This window comes from Vombatus ursinus, unplaced genomic scaffold (genome assembly GCF_900497805.2).
Source record: "Vombatus ursinus unplaced genomic scaffold, bare-nosed wombat genome assembly UNPS02014942.1, whole genome shotgun sequence".
In the NCBI taxonomy this organism is placed as follows: domain Eukaryota; kingdom Metazoa; phylum Chordata; class Mammalia; order Diprotodontia; family Vombatidae; genus Vombatus; species Vombatus ursinus.
The window spans coordinates 6,553,015-6,574,949 of NW_020954720.1; the positions used below are offsets into that span (position 1 = coordinate 6,553,015).

At 35.5% G+C, this 21,935-nt stretch overlaps 1 protein-coding gene across 6 annotated transcripts in view; it reads right to left on the reverse strand.

The window, feature by feature from the left end:
* Positions 1-1,012: 1,012 nt before the first annotated feature.
* Positions 1,013-21,935, reverse strand: part of LMO7 (LIM domain 7) — a 244,468-nt gene continuing 223,545 nt past the window's right edge. For all 6 annotated transcript variants that reach the window (XM_027844564.1, XM_027844561.1, XM_027844563.1 and 3 more), the window contains 9 exons: positions 21,280-21,372; positions 20,416-20,807; positions 18,902-18,967; positions 16,769-16,818; positions 14,592-14,805; positions 12,275-12,565; positions 4,667-4,775; positions 3,232-3,334; positions 1,013-1,774 (listed from right to left, as the gene is read on the reverse strand). In XM_027844564.1, the coding sequence (XP_027700365.1) occupies positions 1,752-1,774; positions 3,232-3,334; positions 4,667-4,775; positions 12,275-12,565; positions 14,592-14,805; positions 16,769-16,818; positions 18,902-18,967; positions 20,416-20,807; positions 21,280-21,372 (1,341 nt within the window). In that variant the 3' untranslated portion in view covers positions 1,013-1,751. The remainder of the gene's footprint in view (positions 1,775-3,231; positions 3,335-4,666; positions 4,776-12,274; positions 12,566-14,591; positions 14,806-16,768; positions 16,819-18,901; positions 18,968-20,415; positions 20,808-21,279; positions 21,373-21,935) is intronic.

The window sequence follows — 21,935 nt, forward strand, 5'->3', positions numbered from 1 at the left end:
GTTTGGCATGATTCATGCCCTTTCCTTGCATATTTGTCAAAAAAGCTGTTTCTTCCCTGGGGACGTTAGCAGGCTCATTACACCTTTTATATAATTAATTAAAAGGTTAAACTCCATCAGTAAAACCAGCAAGCAAGACCCTACATATAAGACATTCTGCCAAATATCCTCCATCAAAGATGAAATATAAAGAGAATAACAACAAATGTTAGTTTATCTCAAATGCTTCTACAAGTTCTTGTCTAAATCAATGAAAATGGAACCATGAATATTCTAAGATTCTATTAAAATCTTCATAGTGATAAACAAGTAGAATGTCATATACTCCCTTTCTTCCTAAATTTAATATTACGATAAAAACCTTCCTACCTTGATGTATTCTTCATGAACCCCTATATTCTGGGAAAAAAATAAATGTGTATGGGAAAAATCTACATTTATTGAATGTTTAAGTCACTTTTATTGGAAGGCAATTTTCAGGATTATAATTTGCTTATGTGATTTTAAAAACTGGAATCATAATCTCATTTTTCCTACCATTTGACAGCTTTATATACTTATAACCCATTCCCAAGACCATTCTCTCCATTCTCCTATAATTTTATATTATACACTCTACCAACTACCTTTGTAAATAGAATATTCATTAAGCAAGTTTTCATTCCTATTCATCAAATAACTAGGCTAACCTGCTATATTTGTGCTATTCCAGTCCAGGCTTCCTTTTCATAATGTGCTTATGTACAACTTGCCCCACAAGTCTTCTGAACCCAATGTCACATTATTCTGTATTTCCTATGTTGCAAAAGAATAAGGACTTTACACAAAAAGACAAGTTACCATTTACCTTAGGCAAGGAAGCAGAAAGAGGCAAATCCTCAAGATGAATGCTCATAAGAATAATTTTCAGGTGTGACAAAGGAGAAAAAAGCATGTTTTGCTGAAAAATTTAAATTGGAAACTTCAATGTCAAGATTAGAGGGCAAGGGAATAAAAAAAAAGAAACATGTGATTTAAATGCATCAGCAAGTTTATTTACAAATGCAGTTGGAACAGTAAAGAAATACACTAGCTCATGGGGAGAAAAAAAACCTTTTGTTGCACAAGCCATAGTTATATTTTCTTAGTGAAGAGAAGAAACTCTTAAGAGTGAATTGTTCAAATCTAAATCCACTGATCAACCAATACAAGAGTTCCCCTCATCCAAAAAAAAAAGAATATTGTATATGAATATGAAAAAAAATCACAATGGGAGCAAGTTAGAAAACCAGACTACAGAAAACAAATATTAATGCAATAGGTCTGCATTACTTATTTTGTGGTATACATTACAAAAAAGGTCAGCCGTTGCAAATATATTTAAATTAGCTATTTCAAATAATGTTTAGGAGCATTCTTTCAAAAAAACATCTTCTTCATACACCATTGGAAAGTCAAGCTAGATATGAATTATTAGCCTCAAAAATATTTTGAAATTATTATTGATAAGTATTTGTTCTCCTTGTGCTTTTAGTATGCTGAATTCAAAAAGTGAATACTGTGCTTTTCCCAAAACATGATTACCTTCTTATAAATAACAAAAAAAAATACAGTTAACATGAGGGATATAAATGTTCCTATGTAATCTAGACAGGCCAAAAAAAAGTTACTCTTTAAAAAAAAAAAGACATACAATATATATTTATAGATCTACACCAGCAGCAACCACCTCTTCTTCTATCTCCAACAGTGCTTTCGTATGGAGGTTAACTTCACATGGAGGTTGGCTGTCCAGCTGATCAGGCAAGGAGAAAAGAAAGAAGAAAAACACTTAGATTCAGAAAGAGGTCAATATTGAGTTTCTGGGATATTTAGCAGCAATCATGTTTTGAGAATATCACTAAGACTGAGTGAAGTAAGTCTTGCAACTCAATCATTGGACAAATAAACTATATCTTTTGGGCAGGAGGATTTCTCCTCATTTGCAAAATAAAGATGAAATTTAGCGATTTGGATAGAAATAAATTGTGGCCAACTCTCACTTATTTATGCTAATGGAGGGAAGAGGAGGCATCAATAGTACAAAATAATAATTAATATACCACTTCCCCCCCCTGAAAAAAATCCAGATTTGGCTCTGGAATTTAGTCCAGGAGAAAGATACACATATTCAACTTAATACATGCCTAACCTTAACATTCTCATACCACGAATCCATTATCAGCAGCTCAGGACATGGCTTGATAGTTACGGTGAGGAAACCCCAGCATAACAGACAATCCATTGAAAGAATAATCCATCCACAGAAAAAAGAGAATTAGCTGAGCATAAGTCATTAATAAAGCACTCAGCAAATAAAGGTCTATACAAATACCTCATAGTTCATAATCATATTGTTTTGTTGATAAGGAAGAAACACAGATTACCAGCATCGCTGCCCAAAATATAAACAGCAGTCATGGTTGCGTTCACATGGCTATAAACAACATGCCAATTCCATTAACTTTATTTTCCTATGGTTTATAACACACTAAAAAATGCATTCTTTTAAACCAAAACAAAAATGTCACATGCTAAGACACAAAGTAGCATTTGGGACTTCAAAAATTTGAGTCTCCAGAAGAAAGATGCTGAAGGTCCATATAACCCTGAGAAATATTGCTTTGCCTTTTTTTTGGGGGGGGGGATGTGTAGAAAGATAGTCTCAAAAGAATAACAGCAAACTTTAACAACTGTTTGTTGTTTTTTTTTACCTTTAATTTTTAGGAAATGTTATAGTCAAAAAAAATTCAAGACCATTAATCTAATTTGGTTACTTTCTAAGAAACATATTCAAAAGTCTAAACTTAGAGATTTGTTAAAATGAGGTGAATGTGATGAAAAAAGGAAGAACCAGTTCTTAAGAAGACTAACTTCATATCTCTTATTTTCCTTTTAGCCAGTCTTACTTAGAGTTCTCTGTACCCCAGGAGGGCAGCATAGGGGACAACTCCTGGATCTGCCGCTCCACATAACCCCCTTTCTTGACCTCATTAATCACCTTCTTGTGCTGACATCCTGAGCAGTCACCCAACTCTATTCAAACCCTCCTTGGAAAGGGGCAGCTTTAAGTTTTTACAAAAAGTACTCCTAAAAATGGGAATTCTGAGGCAGGGTGCTTGTGGGGGTAGCAAGTGTAGATTCAGGAATGTACATGGGAGCCCGAGGTCTCTTTAAAAGACAAGAGATTTTCTCTCTGATTTGCTCTCTTACATTTGAATCGGAGATAGCACTCATTGCAGTACAATTCGTTATTTCGGATTCTGACTTCTGCTCCTGAGCTGGAGCCCCCAAGATCACACTTGCAGGCCACACACTGGAAGGGAAACAACAATAATTAGTTACCTCTGCCATAAAAGAACTTGCTTGTGGAAATAATGAATAAATAGAAGCACTTCGTGAGAGAGATTGAGAGAGAGAGAGAGAGAGAGAGAGAGAGAGAGAGAGAGAGAGAGAGAGGAGCTTCTAATTCCCTTAACCAACATTAGCAAAAGCAAACAAAATGATTAGCGGATGAGAAGGAGGTGCTCCAGATGAGGCATGAGTTAGATTACATCAAGCCAACTTTCATTCTAAATATGCTGGGAGGCAGAAATGAATCACTGATTAATTTAATGAAATCCTAATCTTCAAGTTTCCTGGGGTGGGGTGAGGGGATGAAAAGTCACGGCATCACATGAAAGACCTACCTTTGTTTGTTAAGGAAGACTGGGATGTGGGCCACGCTTTCTGAGGCGGGTCCCTGATAGACTCCATGCAGTATCAATTCTCACATGGAACCTTTACTTCAATGAAAATTATTTTGGCCCCACAATTTTGTTCATGTATTTGGAGAACATTAAACATCTTGGCTTATTCTGTTAAGCCAACATGCAAGCCTCTACTGCCATTGCACCAGTTAGAACAAGCCTGGCGGTTATGTCCTATAGGACAACGAGGAACCAATCATCGCACTTACTCTCCTTCCCAAAGTAAGCGCTCCTCAGATAATGGACCCACATAATATTTCTCTAATAATAAGCATCTCACGAGGCAAAAATTACAGCCTTTTTTTTTAATGTGGATTGTTTTGGGTTTTTTTACAGATGTGGAATGTCAAGTGGGTACATATGGGACATACAATTAAAATTTATGGCAATTTTTTCATTTTTATATTCTCCATTTCAATATCAAATAAAACTTAGGGTAGGAAATAACTCCACAACTACTATTATTTCTCATAGCATTAATCTGCATCTAAAGCATGTTTGCCACCACATGTTTGATAATATTCCAGGGGCAAATCACTCTAAAGATTACCTTTGACTACAAGCACCCTCACTCTCCACCCCTGGAAAAACAAAACAAAACAAAACAAAACACAAAAACTATGTTCTAAATATGACAACATAAAGGTGGTTGTACTTTGTTCAGCGGATCAAAAAATATGCCAGAATTTTGAGGATATCATAGTGGTGCTTCCAAATCAGACCCTCTATTAAGTTCAAGCTTTAAGAACTAAATATTAGTAGAAAACTCAGCAGAAAGGCCATGAGGATTGATGCCCAAAGCATAAGGCTAGTTAGTAGTGTTCCCACAACCAGCGATCCAAGAAGCCATGCGTTCCAAGCCAAGCCCCAGTCTTCATGTTGCTTCTCTGAATTCTCACCTTAAAACAATGTAAATGATAACAAAGCCCCAAAGATTCGATGATCATGGCCGCTCCCTTGCCCAGAATGTTATTACAGTAGGAGCATACTCTCTTGCCACTGACTGACCTGGACACAGAAGAAGAATGGGATGGAAGTCTTGTTTTTCAAGGGAGTTAAAGACAGAGGGCATCTTAACATTAATATAACACACTTGAAATTGAAGTCTCTTCTTTAAAGAAAAAATTCTTCACAAGAAAGAGTAGATGATCAGAAAACATTTTAGTTATGTAGAAACACACCTAAACTTTTGTTTGTAACTATTGTCCACAGAGTGATAGCGGCACTAGACGGAGGTACTAAAATATCTTTCTCATTGAATTACACATAATACTGCAGTAATAATTTGCTCTGACACTTTCATGTTGCTAGCCCAATCTATAAAATTAAAATTCTAAAACATTAATGAATGAAAAAGTCTCTGCCCTCAAGGAGCTAACATTCTATTGGGGAGTCAGGTGGTATAAGGTATATACACAGCTAAATAAATACAAGGTAATTTGAGAAGGGAGCGTATACTAATAACTGGAGAAGATTAGAGGAGGTGACATGGAGGAGGTGACACCTGAGCTGACCTTTGAAGGAAGACAGGATTCTGGGAAGTCAAGTAATGAGGAAGCACACCCTAGGTATAGGGGACCAGCTGAGTTCAAGATCAATGAGCTCAGGAAACAGCTCAGCTCTAGGAAGAATTAGAGGATCGTAGACTTAGGGCTAAAAAATGACCTGAGAGGCCATCTAGTTCAACGCTCTAAATTAACAGATGAGAAAATGAGTCCTAGATGAGTAAAGTGACTTGCCCAAGGTCACACAGGTAGGGAGTTAGCAAGTAAGCCTAGCTAAGGTAATTTGTGGATGCATCATAGATGGCCTTAAAAGGTAAATTCAAGAGTTTATATTTTACATTAGATGAAAGAGAAAGCCACTGAACATTTTTGTGTGGAAGAGGGACATGGTCAAGTCTTTGCCCTAGAAAAGTTATTTTGACAGCTTTATGGAGGGACAGAAACATTGGAGAGGAAATACAGTGGGAACAGGGACACCAAAAGGTAAGAGGTGATGAGGGCCTGAATTAGGGTGGTGGCTGTAAGTTGAGAGAAGAGGATGGATTCAAAAGAGGTATCTGTACTAGAGGTATCTGTACTTTGTTTAGATAGTTTAAATTCCAATACTGTCACCTGTCTAATTTATTCTATGTTTCTACTTTCATCTGGTTTTGTCCTAACTATTGGATAACACAAAGGGATGACTAAACCAAAAACCAAACTTAAAGTTCTCCCTTTTCAGTAGCCACCCTCAAAGACAGAAATGTCATCTTACTTCCAATAAGAGGACAGACCAGATGACTTCAGGAAGGATTATCTATGCAATTATTTCTATAGTATCTAACATACTGATGATATACTTATTGTATTTTGTAGTAAGCTAGCCTTTTGATCTAATCATCTACAGTTACCTTGGTTGATGGAATCCACCGGCAATTTGGAAAAGCCAACATTAAATGGTACTTCTGCTCTAAGGTTACATGTTGGTAATTACAAAATGTCAAAGTCCTGCCAGTCCAATATACTTTATACCTTCAAGTAATGATAATAGTAATAGCTCACATAGGAATACATATATGAGCTGATTTAAAGAGAAATAAATAGAACTGGGAAAACAATTTAAGCACTGACCACAACAACACAAATGGAAAGAATAGCAACAACAAAGCAAACAATGCTGAATGTTACAAAATGAGAATGGCCAAGCTTGGCCCTTCAAGAGATGTAAAATTGTTATCTCCTTTCCTTCTTTGCAAGGAAGAAGGAAGGAGAAACTATAGGTATTGAACTCTACATATAATGTTGAACTGAGTTTTTGTTTTGGTTAGTTTTCCTTAATTTTTCCCTTTAAAAAAATTCTTTATTACAGAGGACAGTTCCCTGAGGTTATAAGGTGAGATATGTGGGGAAATGCATGAGATATTGTAAAAATAAGGGAGATCTCAATAACAATGTATAAGATAATAATGACAGCTCATTTATACATTATATTAAGTTTTCAAAGAAGTTTCCATATATAATCATTTGATCTTCACAATAATTCTTGTGAAATAGATATTATTATCCCTATTACAAATGAAAAAACTAAGTCTCTGAGAGGTTAAAAGACTTGCACAGAAGTACACACTTAAGAAAAGCGTACAGTAGGATTCAAACCCAGGTTTTACTGACTTCAAATCCAGTGCTCTAGGCCATATCCACTACACCTTGTTATCCTCTCCACTACAAAATTAATTCACATATTAAAAAAACTGAAATTCAGCTATCAGATTCAGAATACCTCTTGTTTGAACAAGCTGAATTTGTTGGGGCTCAAGTAGGAGGAAAACGTGGTAATATTTCACAATAGAAATTAGAAATTAAAAATAATTGAAGTTATTTTTCAGTATTAAAAACAAAATGGAGACTACAACATTCATATGAAGCAGATGTGGAAACATGAATTTTTAATTTCTCTATACTACAAAATATCAAAATTGTCCAGAGAAACCCTAATGGATACTGGTACACTCTAGTTTTCTGAATTACCAGTATATCCCAAATTTACTTGGGAATACAAGAGATTTATAAAAAGTAAACCCTCATATTAAAAAAAAATCTTCCTGTACCAAGGCTATGGACAACTTCAGCTACACGACAAAAATGTCTCCTTTTTGCCTTCTTCCTATCCTGTTTCAACTGAAAGGAGAGAGGGCCCATGCTAGGAAAATTATCCAGTTTTGTCCTCTGCAGCTCTTCTTTGTCTCTGTTCTTTAGCTTTTACCCACTGTTTGTTAAAACCCTTTTCCTCCCATCTAACCATCAAGGCCCTTCCCCAATCTCTCTCCTTTCCTCCCATCAAAACCAGAAAGAACTAGCACAGTCCAAAGTACAATATGATTTCTAAAACTTTGATTAAAAACTCATTCATGTGTAAAGTGTTATCTCAATCAGGCCTTTGCATTGAAATGGAATTTACCAGGCTCTTTTCTCTCAGTCAGGAAATGAAAGTTCTTTTCCCTTGAAAGGCAATGTTTAAAGTAGGAAGATGGTATAGATTTTGAATCTCCAAAACTGAGTTTGAATTCCAACTCCAATGCTTGCTATTTGTATGACATGGGCAAGTCATTTCCATTCTCTGAATCTCAGTTTCCACTTGCCCTACCTCTGACTAACTGAGCCTTCACATCATGGTCTGCCTTGAAGTGCTGTTTAAATGTGAGCTCTTGTTAGCCCAGCTTAATCTACACACACACACACACACACACACACACACACACACACACACACTTTTTTTTTTCTGGCAGGAGTATAAGGCAATTAGAGCAGCCAGTTCTATTCTTAGCTCTCAGACTATTTCATTGCTTCTTCTGCCAGAACATCTTCTTGCTCTTGTCCCCCAAAATATATGACTGCCCAGCACTGTTTCCTTGTCTTTTCTTTTAACTCCCCATAAGTACCCTCACACTATAGCAAAACAGGACCACTCAGTTTCTCAAACACATTCTAGACTGAGGGTGGGGAACTTGCAGCCTCGAGGCCACATGTAACCCTCCAGCTCCTCAAGTGTGGCCTTTGACTGAATCCAAACTTCACAGAACAAATTGGATATGTGATTGGATTTTGATTTGGCTCTTAATCTGTAAAACTGGCTTTTAAAAAATATATTTTTGATAACAATTTCAATATGATTGATTTCCTTTGTAACTGTACATATCTTTATTTTATACATTTAAAAATATTATTCTGCAAAGGGTTCCATTCACTTTACCAGACTGCCAAAGGAGAGCATGAAACATAAAAAGGTTAAGAAAGAACCCTTCCCTGATTTGGAATCCCCTTCTTCCCTACTCTCCATCAACTCCTAGTTCTATGTGTTAAAATCCTACTCATCTTTCATAAAGGGCCCAGTACTTTATCCAGTATTGACCATAGTGCCTGGCATTTAGAAGGTGATTAACAGATATTGATTGATTGATTGAAGGCCTTCCTAGATCACTCCAGCTTGGAGTAATCACATCTGCATCAGAAAAACTTATTGGTTACACCAGTTAACCAGATTCTGCCTTTTATTATAGTTACTTTTACAAATTATTTACTATAATAGATCCCTTATAGGCATGAACAGTTTAACTGTAACCCATCCCTACCAAACCAAAAATTATTGTCCTCCCCCAACCCTTGCTTTGAACTCCTTTTTGGATCTATGCATTACATATGGCGTTCACTTAGGACAATGCCTAGTATACAGGAAAGTCTTTACTATCGGGAACCCTTGAAGAATGAATTGGTTTGAATGGTCAAGTTTTTGGAGAACCAAAAGCTTACTTTTCTGAACACCAACATATTTTATTTGAACCATTTTGAGTGAAAAAAAATTCAATATATTTCTTTCTTTCTTTCTTCCTTAAACATCAATACATCAAGGACCTGGGATTTCACTGTTCTTTCTGACAAGCCCCACATTCTATCTAGAGCAACACGTTGTTCCTTTGAGCTTACATAGTGTAGGAGAGAGTCCAATGCACCTGGAATTCAGAGACAACTGAGCTCAAATCTGGCCTTGTATACTCACTTATGTGACTATGGTCAAGATCCTGCATCTCATTGAGCCTTGGTTGTTTCATCAGTAAAATGAGGATTATAATATCAGTAGAACCTTACTCACAAAGTTGTTGTTAGGATTCAGTGAAGTTATGCATACCAGAAAGAGTATAACAAACATTAACAACCATTCCATGGCAACTCTGGATCATTATTGTGAACATCAATTATAGTGTACAAGTGAACAATGATGACCTCAAGGGGACTCTCAGAGCTATGTGTTGCTACACAAACTGGCCCTATGCCGCCATGCTATTTAAAATACTGTCACTTCCATTGCTAATAGACTTCTGCATAATTCCAATTCGTTTGTTTCTTCTAATCTACTTTGGGTATGGGAGAAAAAATAGAGATGAAGTGGGGAGGGGTGTGTGTCTGAAGGAAGGTGCTTTTGTTGTTCAGTCATTTTCAGTCACTCCTGGCAAAGACGCCAGAATGGTTTGCCTTTTACTTCAGCTCGTTTTACAGATGAGGAAACTGAGGCAAACCAGGTTAGGTGACTTGCCCAGGGTCACACAGCTAGTAAGTGGGGAAGGTCAGATTTTAATTCAGGAAGATGAGTCTTCCTGACTCCAGGGCATCCTATCCACTGCACCACCTAGCTGCCCAAGGGGAGGTGCTATAGATGGGGAATGCTGCATGCATTTTCAGATGAGGTCATTGTGTTGTTAGTTTTTCTTAACTGTTAACTTTGCTATGAGATCTCTCACTTAAAGATGGTAATACACAAATGTTTGTAAGGTAAAAACAAAACATACCAATAAAACAACAACAACAACAACAACAAAAGAAACCAGAAGACTAAGCTTTATATAACTGAATAAAAAATGGCATCTGCAGGAGAACCTTTACTCTGAGTAAAGTTTTGGCACACAAACTTCTTGACAGCTATTTGCATTCTGCTCAGAAAGATCCTTTGCTTACTTCTCACTTCTATTCTGGAGAGGTGAGACTGATGAGTTGGGTTCCAGATAGATGACATGTAATGTTATATGTGTACATGTTACTTCCCCAGATAAACCTGTGAGCTGCTTCAAGGACATAGACCATACTACTCTTTTTTGAATTTTAAAAAAAATTCTCAGCTCTTCCTTCTACACTGATTGGGGATAGGGCAATGAGGTGACAGAAAGTGAGTCTGTGATTTCATTGATAAAGGGAATTTCTGGTAAAGAACTTCTTTCCTCAAAAGGTGCAGGACAGTATCTTTTCTGCAACGTATGGTCCTCTTTTTAATGTTGTCTTAGAGACTGGATATCCCTTCCTCACCCAGGGAAGGGCAGTGGCCAATCACAGGCTTGATCCCAATAGTGATCAATACATTCAGTAAGTAATAAGCAGGAAGCTTAACCTGCCCCATTCTTTTGATCTGAGCTGGTTCACCCTTTCTTCAGTAGCTTAGTGACCCTCTGCTCCCAGAGGTTCCCCATATTGGTGCCATACTTAGTGTGGACAGCTCATGGACTTTGTCCCTACCGCAGCTCAGAACTAAAGCAATCAACCACCATTGGCCTCCCCAAGCAGCAGGGAATTCAGCACTATGCCTGGCAATTTATCATCTTAAAAGAATTACCCAGGGCACTGAGAGTTTAGGTGACTGGCTTATCTAGGCTCACACAGCCAATAAATCAGAGGCAGACTTGAATCTAATACTTCCTGGTTCCAAGGCCAGCTCTTTAAAGATTATGCTCCATGGCTTCTAATTTATAGTCACTATGAATAAATGCTCGAGACCTAAGCCCGGAAAAACCTGGAGAACAGAAAAATCTATGCATTTTCATCACAGATGTTCTTCAAAATCTAGAGCCCCTACCATCCTGATGCTATGTATGTAGGCAGGCCCCTTTAACTACCTTCTCAACCTAAAAATAAGTCAGGTCAACCCCTCCAGTCCTGATAACCTTCATCTAATTCCATTCATCCCTTCCTTCTGACCCAGACTCTCCGAACACATATTATGCATTTTTTTGGTATATGTACTATTGCTTTAGTTGGTGTTTAATGATTTACCTTATTATAACTACTCTTATCTGACATCCTAGAAGGCAACACTGTGCCTTAGGTGGAATTTCAACATCTAGTTACTTAAGTTTCAGCCAAAGGCAGTCATTAGAATGCACGCTTCTCATGATTCAAATTATTACAGTAAAAACATCTTTTATTATCCTACATTCTTGCTTCTCTATAAGCCATGGTCTTTCTTGGTATCATTAGATTTCAATAAGCCAAGTTCTAGACTTATAGTAGTACAACAAATTTTCAATTCCAGAAACATATAAAATACAGGTGTTAATTTATGTAGGAGGAACAAGATGTCAGCAAATTTGAGAAAACAAAAAGTCGATCATTCTTTAAAAGTAAAACAAAAACTCTAGATCTGAGCTATCCATATGGCATATCATTACTTATTAAAATCTGACTTGGCATGGTAAATAGATTGTCTGCAGCACGCAATTATAGTTCAGTATTGTTCTCATACACTTTTCCTCTAAAAATGATCTCAAACAATATTTCTACTTAAAAAAAAATATGCAGTTTTAAAACAGATATTGCCCATAAAGTGAAAATATATTCACCAGCTTCTACAGATTTTTATGATTCACCATCCTGGACTACTGGTGATAAACTAGCCACAAACATCAGCAAGAGAGACACGGGCAATAAGCTAAAGGTTTAAAATTTCTACAGTGGTTTCAAAAGAAACCTGTAAATGTCATGAGTGTAGTCTGGAAAGAATTAAGAAATCAATGACACTTTGGATACCAGCAAAAAATAAAAATAAAAAAATTAATATATTGCAAGAGAGGTTACTTTTTCCCTTTTCTCAATGGAAGTTGTGGATAAGAATGTGTTTCCATAAAAAAAAAAAAAGTTAAAAAAAAGTTTTTCTTTATTGCAACAGAAGGAAAAAATTGGTCAATAGAAACATGTGCAACATACCTGTTTCGCTGCTGTATCCCTGACTGAGAAGTAGAAGGGGACTGTGTTCGAGGTACTGGGGAAGGTGCAGATGATAAAGGTCCCGTCCGTACAGAACCAGCAGAAGAGGGTACCAAACTGGAAGATGGATTTCGCATGTAAGCACGGTTGGATGTGGACACGATTTGTGGAGGTGGACGACTGAAGTCTTGCACAGATGAAGATGTGTGAAACCCTGTGGACTGATTCATCCAAGGGGCATGTCTCCATGAATTTGATCTGGGGGAGTCTAGATTATCCAAAGATTCACCTCTGAAATACAAACAAAAGAAATCTACTAGATCCCAATACATTCAGTTTTAAAATGAAGTGATGAGTTTCAAAAGTCACTACAAGCCATTAAAACTTTATTATTTTAATTTATAGAATAATCAATAAACAATAAGTAGTACTAAGTAATAATAATAATAATAAATAAGTAATAAAATTTTACTCATTTTACTGGGTGTTGCACATTTGAGTACTTAGTTCATAGTTGAGTTCGGTCATTTTTTTCAGTCATGTCTGACTCTGTATGACCCAATTTGGAGTTTTCTTGGCAAAGATATTAGAGTGCTTTGCCATTTCCTTCTCCAGCTCATTTTACAGATGAGGGAACCGAGGCAAATAGGGTTAAGTGACTTGTCCAGGGTCACGCTGTTAGTAAGTGTCTGAGGCTAGATTTGAACTCAGGAAGATAAGTCTTCCCGACTCCAACTCTGGCATTCTATCCACAGCCCAACTTAGTCCACACACACAAGTAAAATTTATTTTTATTTTCATGCTAAAAAGGTTAAAAAAATTTAATCAACTATTTTTAATGAATTTTCATTTTGTTCATAATTGATTCCTTTAAAGATTTAAGGACCAGAGTGCCAAGTAAAAAGGATTAGATTAATATTGAGGAACATGGAAAAAAATAATCTATTGTTCTTCAATAAAAATATCCATATATGTCTTTGAATATCTTTGCCAATATGCTATACTAGGAAAATTCAATGTAGAAAAATATTAAACTTACAAAACAGAAGAATGAGGAGGTTCATATAACAGGACAATTTGCTACAGGTTTCATTTAATAATAATTACCCTAATTTAATTTACAAAAGTATGGCTCATACACAACTCTGATGCATACCTTTAAATTGTAGAGAGATTTATCTATATTCATACTCTCTTATAAACAATACTAATTCTAAACACGGATTGTTAGAACAGTCATCAAAAATCTAAAATAAAATAGCTAAGGCATTTGAGCAAACTCAAGTGTATCCAATTAAGTCAAATCTTTAACACCTAAAATTAAATTAACATTCTGACATAACTGTCTTCATTAAGGTTTTTTTTAACATATGATATATATATATATGTATATGCATATTCATACCAAGGAATCTTCAACATAAAAGTGAAGTTTACAAATTAATTACTAACTCATTACTAATAAACAAACAAATGATGAACCAAATGCAATAGAATATAAAGCAAAAAGTCATTTTAGGCCCTGTAGAAAGGCAGAATTCTACAACTGCATGTTCCAAGTGTTGTTTCCAGCCACCACGATTATCATTTGGAGGAGGAAGAGAGAAAAAGAAAGAGAAGAATGTATATAGTGCCCTGATTTTTGCAACTACTTTATAAATATTACTTCACTTTCTCCTCACAACAACCCCTTGGAGGTAGGTACTATTAGTAACCCATTATCCATCACTTTTCAGTCATGTATGATTCTTCATGACCCTCATTTGGGTTTTTTTTTTTGTTTGTTTTGTTGGGTTTTGTTTTGTTTTGCTTGGGTTTTGTGTGTGTGTGTGTGTGTGTGTGAGACAATTGGGGTTATGTGACTTGCCCAGGGTCACACAGCTAATGAGTATCACATGTCAGAGGCCGGATTTGAACTCAGGTCCTCCTGACTCCAGGGCCGGTGCTCTATCCACTGTGTCATCTAGCTGCCCCGATTTGGGGTTTTTTTGGCAAATATTCTGGAGTAGTTTGTCACTTCCTTTTCCAGCTCATTTTACAGATGAGGAAACTGAGGCAAACAGGGTTAAATGACTTGCCCAGGATCACACAGCTAAGTAAATGGCTGAGACCAGATATGAACTCCTGTCTTCTCTGACTCAATGTTCACTGCTCTATCTACTGGGCCACCTAACTTTGCCCATGGAATTGCAAAGATGGAACAAGAAACAAAGGCAAGTGAGCGTTGAACTCCTAAATAGCCCAGAGGCCTGGAATCTAAATATTTCCTACTTAAAAAATAAAAGTAAAGCGTTGAGCATATCAGCACAGCTCTCACCGTCTCATGGTGCCAGGCAGGGAGATAGGCTCCTTGGTGACACTGGAGCTCCGTTGTCTGATCCAGCTGTTGTCATTATGGAGCGAGGTCTTCTTCCTCATTTCCTGAAGGATCTGCTGCCTCTCCATCTCAGCTTCTGACGTGGTCTGCTCTTTTCGAGAACCTTTCTGTGAAAAGCCCACATTCCCAATCCGGTCCAAATATTTGGTGCTCCCTAGATTGAAAAGACATCAAGGATGTCAGAAAGAGAAAATAACATTTCAGTCTGGGGTGAAGGTAAAAAGCTATAAGATTCAAGGGGCCAAATGTGAGGTAATTTGCATGTTTTAACAACAGTTGTGGTATAGGATGATAGAGGAAGGTGGCTAAATTTATTTTATTGCTGTAGTATCCAATTCAACAGAAAGTAGTACTACAAGGGATGTGAAAGCAAGGAAATGAATGTAATCGCCAAAGAGCTAGTAAACCACACCGTTTTGGTTTTGGCCACCTTCAAGTTCTATTGTGCAAAATAGTCTTTCGCCAGGTAATGCTTCCTGTGTTAATCAACAATAACAAAAAGACCAGAGATCATTCACAAATATAGGGCATTTAATAGTTTAAAAACTGCTTTCCTCAAAATAACTTCATGAGCTTGGTAATTCAAATATTAGTATCTGATTTTAAAGATAAAGAAATTGAGACTCTTCGGAAGTTGAGTAACTTACTGGAGGTCACAAAGCTAATAAGTCAGAATATGAAGTTGGAGGCTTGAACTGAATTCTGTGCTTTTTTTATCATACTATGCTGCCTCTATAAAAATTTCCAAGTGTCTAGTTCTCTCAATGCACTGTTATGCCTTGGACTATAAACATAGTCCCAGCCTTCAAAGAAATTTTCAATCTGGCTATGAGACAAGGCAAATACTAAGTATATCCAAATCAAGCCTACATCACTCGGTGTACGCTCCTAAGGTGAGTCAAATCCAACAACAAAGCCTGACCAAGCTACAGGAATTAAAATGTTTACTGATGTCACAGTGGTTTATTCAATAATAGGACAGTGATCCAATTATTCACTAATAAATGTTTCAGGTTCCCTTATTTCAGAGATGAAATCATTTACGTATACCTTTGTTATTAGATATATTAATTACAAAAAGGCTCATCAATGTTTCCCATAAGCTGGAATTCATTAGGTTGGATTATTAATATTTGAAATTAGTGTGATATAAACACTTCCAAACTATATTCTCATTTTTATTAAGCTCAGAAAGTTTCTTTAAGAATTTTTCTCCTTTCCATCTCCAGATTGAGTTTTTAATCTCTTTATAGTTTGCCTTCAATTTAGTTTTTAGTTCATCTTCTTGCAAACAATGTGAAATGCATCCAATAATTGCTCACAGAATCCTATTTTAATGTTTGTGCAAAGCAATACATATAATATAAATTTAATCAGATTAAAAAAATTTCCATTTGAAAATCACCTTACTGCTAGTAGAAATTGAATCCATCAAAAAACCCAGAAGCAATGTGGCAAAAGTGAAAAAATCAAGTGACAAATTCAGATGCCCGGGGAAATAGTCCACTTGCTTAGAAAAGCTATTAATGTATAATGGGCATAACATTTGTGCTACTTAATTCAATGAGGTTGTTATAAATAAATCTTTTTCGAATAGTAAAATGTTATAAAAATGAGAGCACATATGCATGTGTATAAATAAAATAAATATATATACACATATATACATACAGATAGATTTCTAGTATTATTGTTATGATTATTGTTATCTCATTCTCTTTTTTCAATAAGGTTCAAATACAAACAGTTCTGGGAAAAGTTCCTATCCTGTTTATTCTTTTATATTTAATGTTCAATAGACTTAGTATAAATGGGTAAAATAACTTCTTTTTGTAGCTGAATAAAAAATTTTAGCATGTAACATCCTCTCTAAATTCACTAAAAGCATCTTCCATTACAGACTGGACCACAATGTATATAGAACCTATCAGTATGGTAAGCCTCACAGGGGAGAAGAAATGTGTAAGAACAGAGACATTTTAGAAAGAATTGAGTTAATGAATCAAAAAACAGAAACCATACTTGTGAACTTTGACTCTTGACTTTAGAAATGGCCTTAATCATGATGTTTGATATTACAAAGTAATTTTATTTTTAAGAATTTTTTTTAAACTTACCATATCTGCTTGTGGGGTGATCCAATTCAGTAGTAGACCTTGATTTATTCCTAAAATATAAAACCCAATATATTAAAGCTGAAAAGCCATTTTAATATAAATATGCATATTTAATATAAATATACCTTTATGATTAAAAGGAAAGATCTATTCATACTTAAGAAGTTTATAAAACTAAAGATGCAACTTTCTAAATCATTGATCTTTTTTCCTTTTTCCAAATGACAGTTACTGTTATTTTATAGAACTGAATCTTCTATGTATGAGACTTTAACTAGCAGAGACTAGCTCATAAAACTCTGAATACAGAGAACTTCTACATGATAATGGTGAAAAGAAATTCATCTATACACTTTCTCTAGATTTCTACAATGGTTAACACAATTTTTTTAGATTATTTTTGCACATCCATTTTCTCCTTAAAATAGGAATGACTGTTTCCATTACTCAAACTCATGAGGTTGATATAAAGAAACTTTCATTGATTCCTACAAAGGAATTATCCCAATATCTAATCAACATTCTTGATAAATTATATCAACTCCATAAGGCTAGAAGAGTACCATTTGCTGCTCTGAAGCAGCAATATGGTAAACGGCATCCTAGATCCCCAAAGAATCAATGTCATTTCTTAAAGAACCTAACTTTCCAAAAGGGTATAGCTTGTGAATCTAAACCCGAACATGATTTACTCTCTTATTCCAACTATAAGGAGTAATATTAAGCAACTTCAGTTATTAAGGTGAATGGAGAAAATGTGCTATTTACCACCTTTAAAGAATGAAAGTTCAATATTTCTGCCATTATGAAAACTTGGAGACAATTTCACCCGGTATGTTTGCAACCCCATGTACTTGAATAGACAGGTCAGAAAATTAGATCTAAATTGTCTTAGACACTAAATAAATGAAAAAGGCTACCTACTATTTGTGACCAAAAGTTACTATTATTTACTTACCTTAAAAATAATAATTTCATTACCAGAAACCTGGCAAAATTCATTAAGATCTCCATAGCAAGATATAGCATTACTGCCTGGAGATAAGATACTGCATCAAGATTCCTAATGCTACCAAGGTTACTGTCTTGGCATACTAATTAGTTTTCCCCAAGGTACTAAATTACATGAGCCAGACTTCTATAAATAAATTAATTCCTCAAGAAAGGCAAAGTTCCTTTTTACCAACCTATATATAATCCCATAAGATATATAAAGATACATATATATATGCACATACATCCATAAACATATATACATATATTTATATATACAAATATGCATATAAATGAATTGTGTGTCTATGTACGTATGTGTGTATATATATCAATATATGTATAAATGCATGTATGTGTTTATGGGTATATAAATGTATTGTAAATGTATGTGTGTATTGTAAATGCATGTATGTGTATATATGTATAGAAATGCATGTGTAAATGCACATATAATACAGGAGAGGATAATTACAAAGAGGATCACTCATCAATACTTTGTTCTGAGGTCCAAGATCAATGTACCTCTACTCAATTCTCTCTTTTCTTTACGGTCAGCTCTATGTCATATTCAATTATGCAATGGATTATCATATGATTGAAGTTTTTCTACCAGTTTTCACCAAAGGCAAAAAATACTTAAGGCAGAAGCACATTCAAAACCCACTGAAGATAACAGCTATAAAGAGTTCATTGAAACATTGGTCTAGAGACTATAATAGACCTAACTGGCTTAATTTGGGGGGGAAAATTGATAAGTACTATTTTAAGTTAATCAAATGTTTCAGAGAGAAATTTTTAAGAAATAGTTTCCTAAATGTCTACACTTCTTTCCCCATCTCTCAAAATTTAACTTGAAGTTTCAAGTCAAACTGTCCTAAATAGATGCCATCATTTCCTTCTCTGCTATCCATGTAGGACTTCTATTTTTGTGTAAACCCCATGTATTTCTCACACCACACTTCTTATTCCAAAAGTTAAGTAGACTGCCAAGCATTCCATTTCTCTCCCAAAGGACAAAGGGCTGAGTTAATTCTGCAAGGAGTTGAGACTGGGATTCCAAAAAAGTCTAGGCTCATCGTTGAGACATCAACTAAAGCCAAATTATTACCCACTTGGCAGTAATGTTGTTTTACAAACCTGTCACTAGGAAGTAGATTTGTTGAGTCATCTCCTCGCTTTGATATTTCAAAGGGATCAACAGGCCTAAAAAATGGAAAAGGAATTTTCTTAAATTTAAAATATTAAGGTTAAAAGATTTTTTCTACATTTGCAAGATAATTAATCCTACAAAAGAATAATATTCCCAATGACTACTGAGAAAAAAAAAGTTTTTAGTATAAAGAATAAAGTGTTTCCACCATAAAGACACCAAAGGTATTTTAAAAAGCTAAATTCCAAATCTTTCAGTAGCACATTCATGATTCCAGGTTAGACAAGATCTAAACTGAGGTATGAGCAAGACCTTTCAAGCAACTTTTATGTTTGTTCTTTAGATTTCCTTTTCAAAATTCTGGAAGTAAAAAATTCAAATAGGATTCTTTCTCATATAAAACAGAATTAAGATGGAGATGCACTACTTTGTAATTTAACCAACACAATCCACAAGTCAAGAGTTGAAATCCTGACCCTGTCTTTGTTCTTCATGCACAACATTCCCTCTCCTGTCTGGGGCTTTAGCAACGACTCTTCCACATGCCTGGAATGCACTGCCTCATTACCTCAGCCTCACAGACTCTCTCTTTTCTTTTAATACAAAGGATAGGTGCCATCTTCTGCATAAAGCTCTTCCTGATTCCCCTAACTGCTAAGGTCTGCCAAATTACCTTATGTTTGACAAATATACATACATGTATGTATTTTTCAATTTAAATTTCTGTTGTATATATTTTTATATGTAGTTGTTTTCTTCTCCATTAGGAAAGAAGACCCTTGCAAATAGATATTGTTTTATTTACTATTTTTGTATCCCTAGCATCTAGCACAGTATCTAGCATAAAATAGGTGCTTAATAGTTGGTAACTAAATTGATATCATATTGCTTGCCTTCTAATGAATGGGGGAGGTGCTGGAGGGAACAAATTTGGAACAACTTTTTTTTTTATTGAATGTTAAAAATGAATAAAAATAAACTTAAAAACAAAAACAAAAAAGTTGATGACAAGACATTTGGCTTTGGAAATGTTAAATTTAAGGTGGAAATGGGACGTTCAAATGGAGATATTTTCTTATATATAAATACATATATACATGTATGTATATGTTATGTGTGTATGTATATATAGAGAGATAGAGAGATAGATATGAAGTCTGGAGCTCAGAAGAGAAGTTCAGACTGGAGATTCCTATTTTTGAATAAGTCCTAACAGAGAGGTGATAGTTGAAGCTGTGAGTGAATTTACTGTGGTGAAAAAGCGCAGACAGAGAAGAGATGTGAGGACAAAACTTTGTCCAAGTGCATAAATAAATGAGACGGTGTCCTCTTTCTTGATAGAATCCTGGGGCAGCTGTGTGCCTGAGTCAAAACAAGTCATTTTCAAATTATGTGTTACAGACTATAAACAGGCCTATAATTGCAACCATAAGCTAACAATAGATGTGTCTGATTCAGACAAGGAGAAAAAATACAAGAGCACTTTGACTGTGGCACCAACCTTTTATACTGATATATCTGCACTGAAGTTTCTTTCTCTTTCTCTGCCCTGCGCCTCTGCTCCTCTATCTCTGCCCGCCGCCTCTGCTCCTCTATCTCTGCCCGCCGCCTCTGCTCCTCTACCTCTGCCCGCTGCCTCTGCTCCTCTATCTCTGCCCGCCGCTTCTGCTCCGCTTCTTCCTCCAGTTCCTTTATTTTCCTCTCTTTCTCAAGGAGAAGTTGTTCTTCTAATTTCCTCTTCTGTTCTTCATGACGGACTCTTTCTTCCTCCTCTGCTCTGTTTTTTTCCTTGTCTGAAGGATAAATCTCTTCTCTCCAATTTGTTTCCCAGTTGGCAAGAGCAGGCTCACGCGAGGTGAGAGAAACGTTATTTGAGTTTAATACCATCTGTTCCTATATAAAAGGGGGGAAAATAAGAACAGAGAGAGAGACATGCATATGTGTGTCAATAGACACAGAACACATACATTTGTTAGCATTTATTTTAAATGGTGTTCATCCTATCCCTGAGCCAGTAACTACTTTAAAAAAAAAAACATCAAAAGAAAACACTGACTTATGAAAACACATGGATACTTCAGCTCTAATAAAGAGAGAAGATGGTTAATTTTAGATTCCTTTAAAGTAATTTTTTAAAAGACGCAGACCTTTCTGCTATTTTATTACTATACTTACAAAGGAGTTAGAAGAAAAGCTTAACTATCCAGCAAAATACTGGCGCATGCATACCAAAGTCTGTCTTTGAAAAGAACTACATAGGCAAACCTTTTTGAGAGACTGGCCAAATAGAGGATTTCTTTTCCTAAACTCAATTTCATCAGTGAAATGAAGGGACAGAAAAGGGGAAGGCGTATGCCAACACTACCTCATCTAAGTACTTTGAGTTCTCTTTCTCGGCCTCTTGTTGAGCCCTCTGCCACTTTTCCCTCAGTTTTTCCTGTTCACGTTGATACTTTTCCTATTAAGAAAGGCAGAATGTTAACCATCAAAGAAAGATGCTTTTATTCTTAAATTAGCGGCTTTTCAAGTTAGCATGGTTGTTAACAACTCTAAACTTTTACATGTAATGTTTCATTTGGTACAAAGTACTTCCTTTTTAAATTTAACGTATCACACATTAAGCCCATATATGTCAAATTTCCTGGGTTCCATTAAAATAGACAATGAAGTACTAGAGTTTTGGTTTCTTTTTTACCTTTCATTATTACTCTGTTTTAAATTCATTAAAAATTATCTAATTAAAAATAACAGGAAAACTTTGTCAGACAGGATGTAATAAAGAAAACAAGCATTTCATGGACAACGGAAGATCAAGCAAAATTTAAGCATGGGTTTGTTTTGTTTTTTAAAGGTATATGATCTTAATCTTTTCTGAATATTTATGGAGAACATCACATACTACAACCAAAAAAGCTGGACTGCCTAAAAGCTTCTCAACATAACAAAGGTATCTCCCTTTGAGATACAGAGGTCAATATGCATTTAATGACTATATCTATGCAGATATATTTCCATATCTCT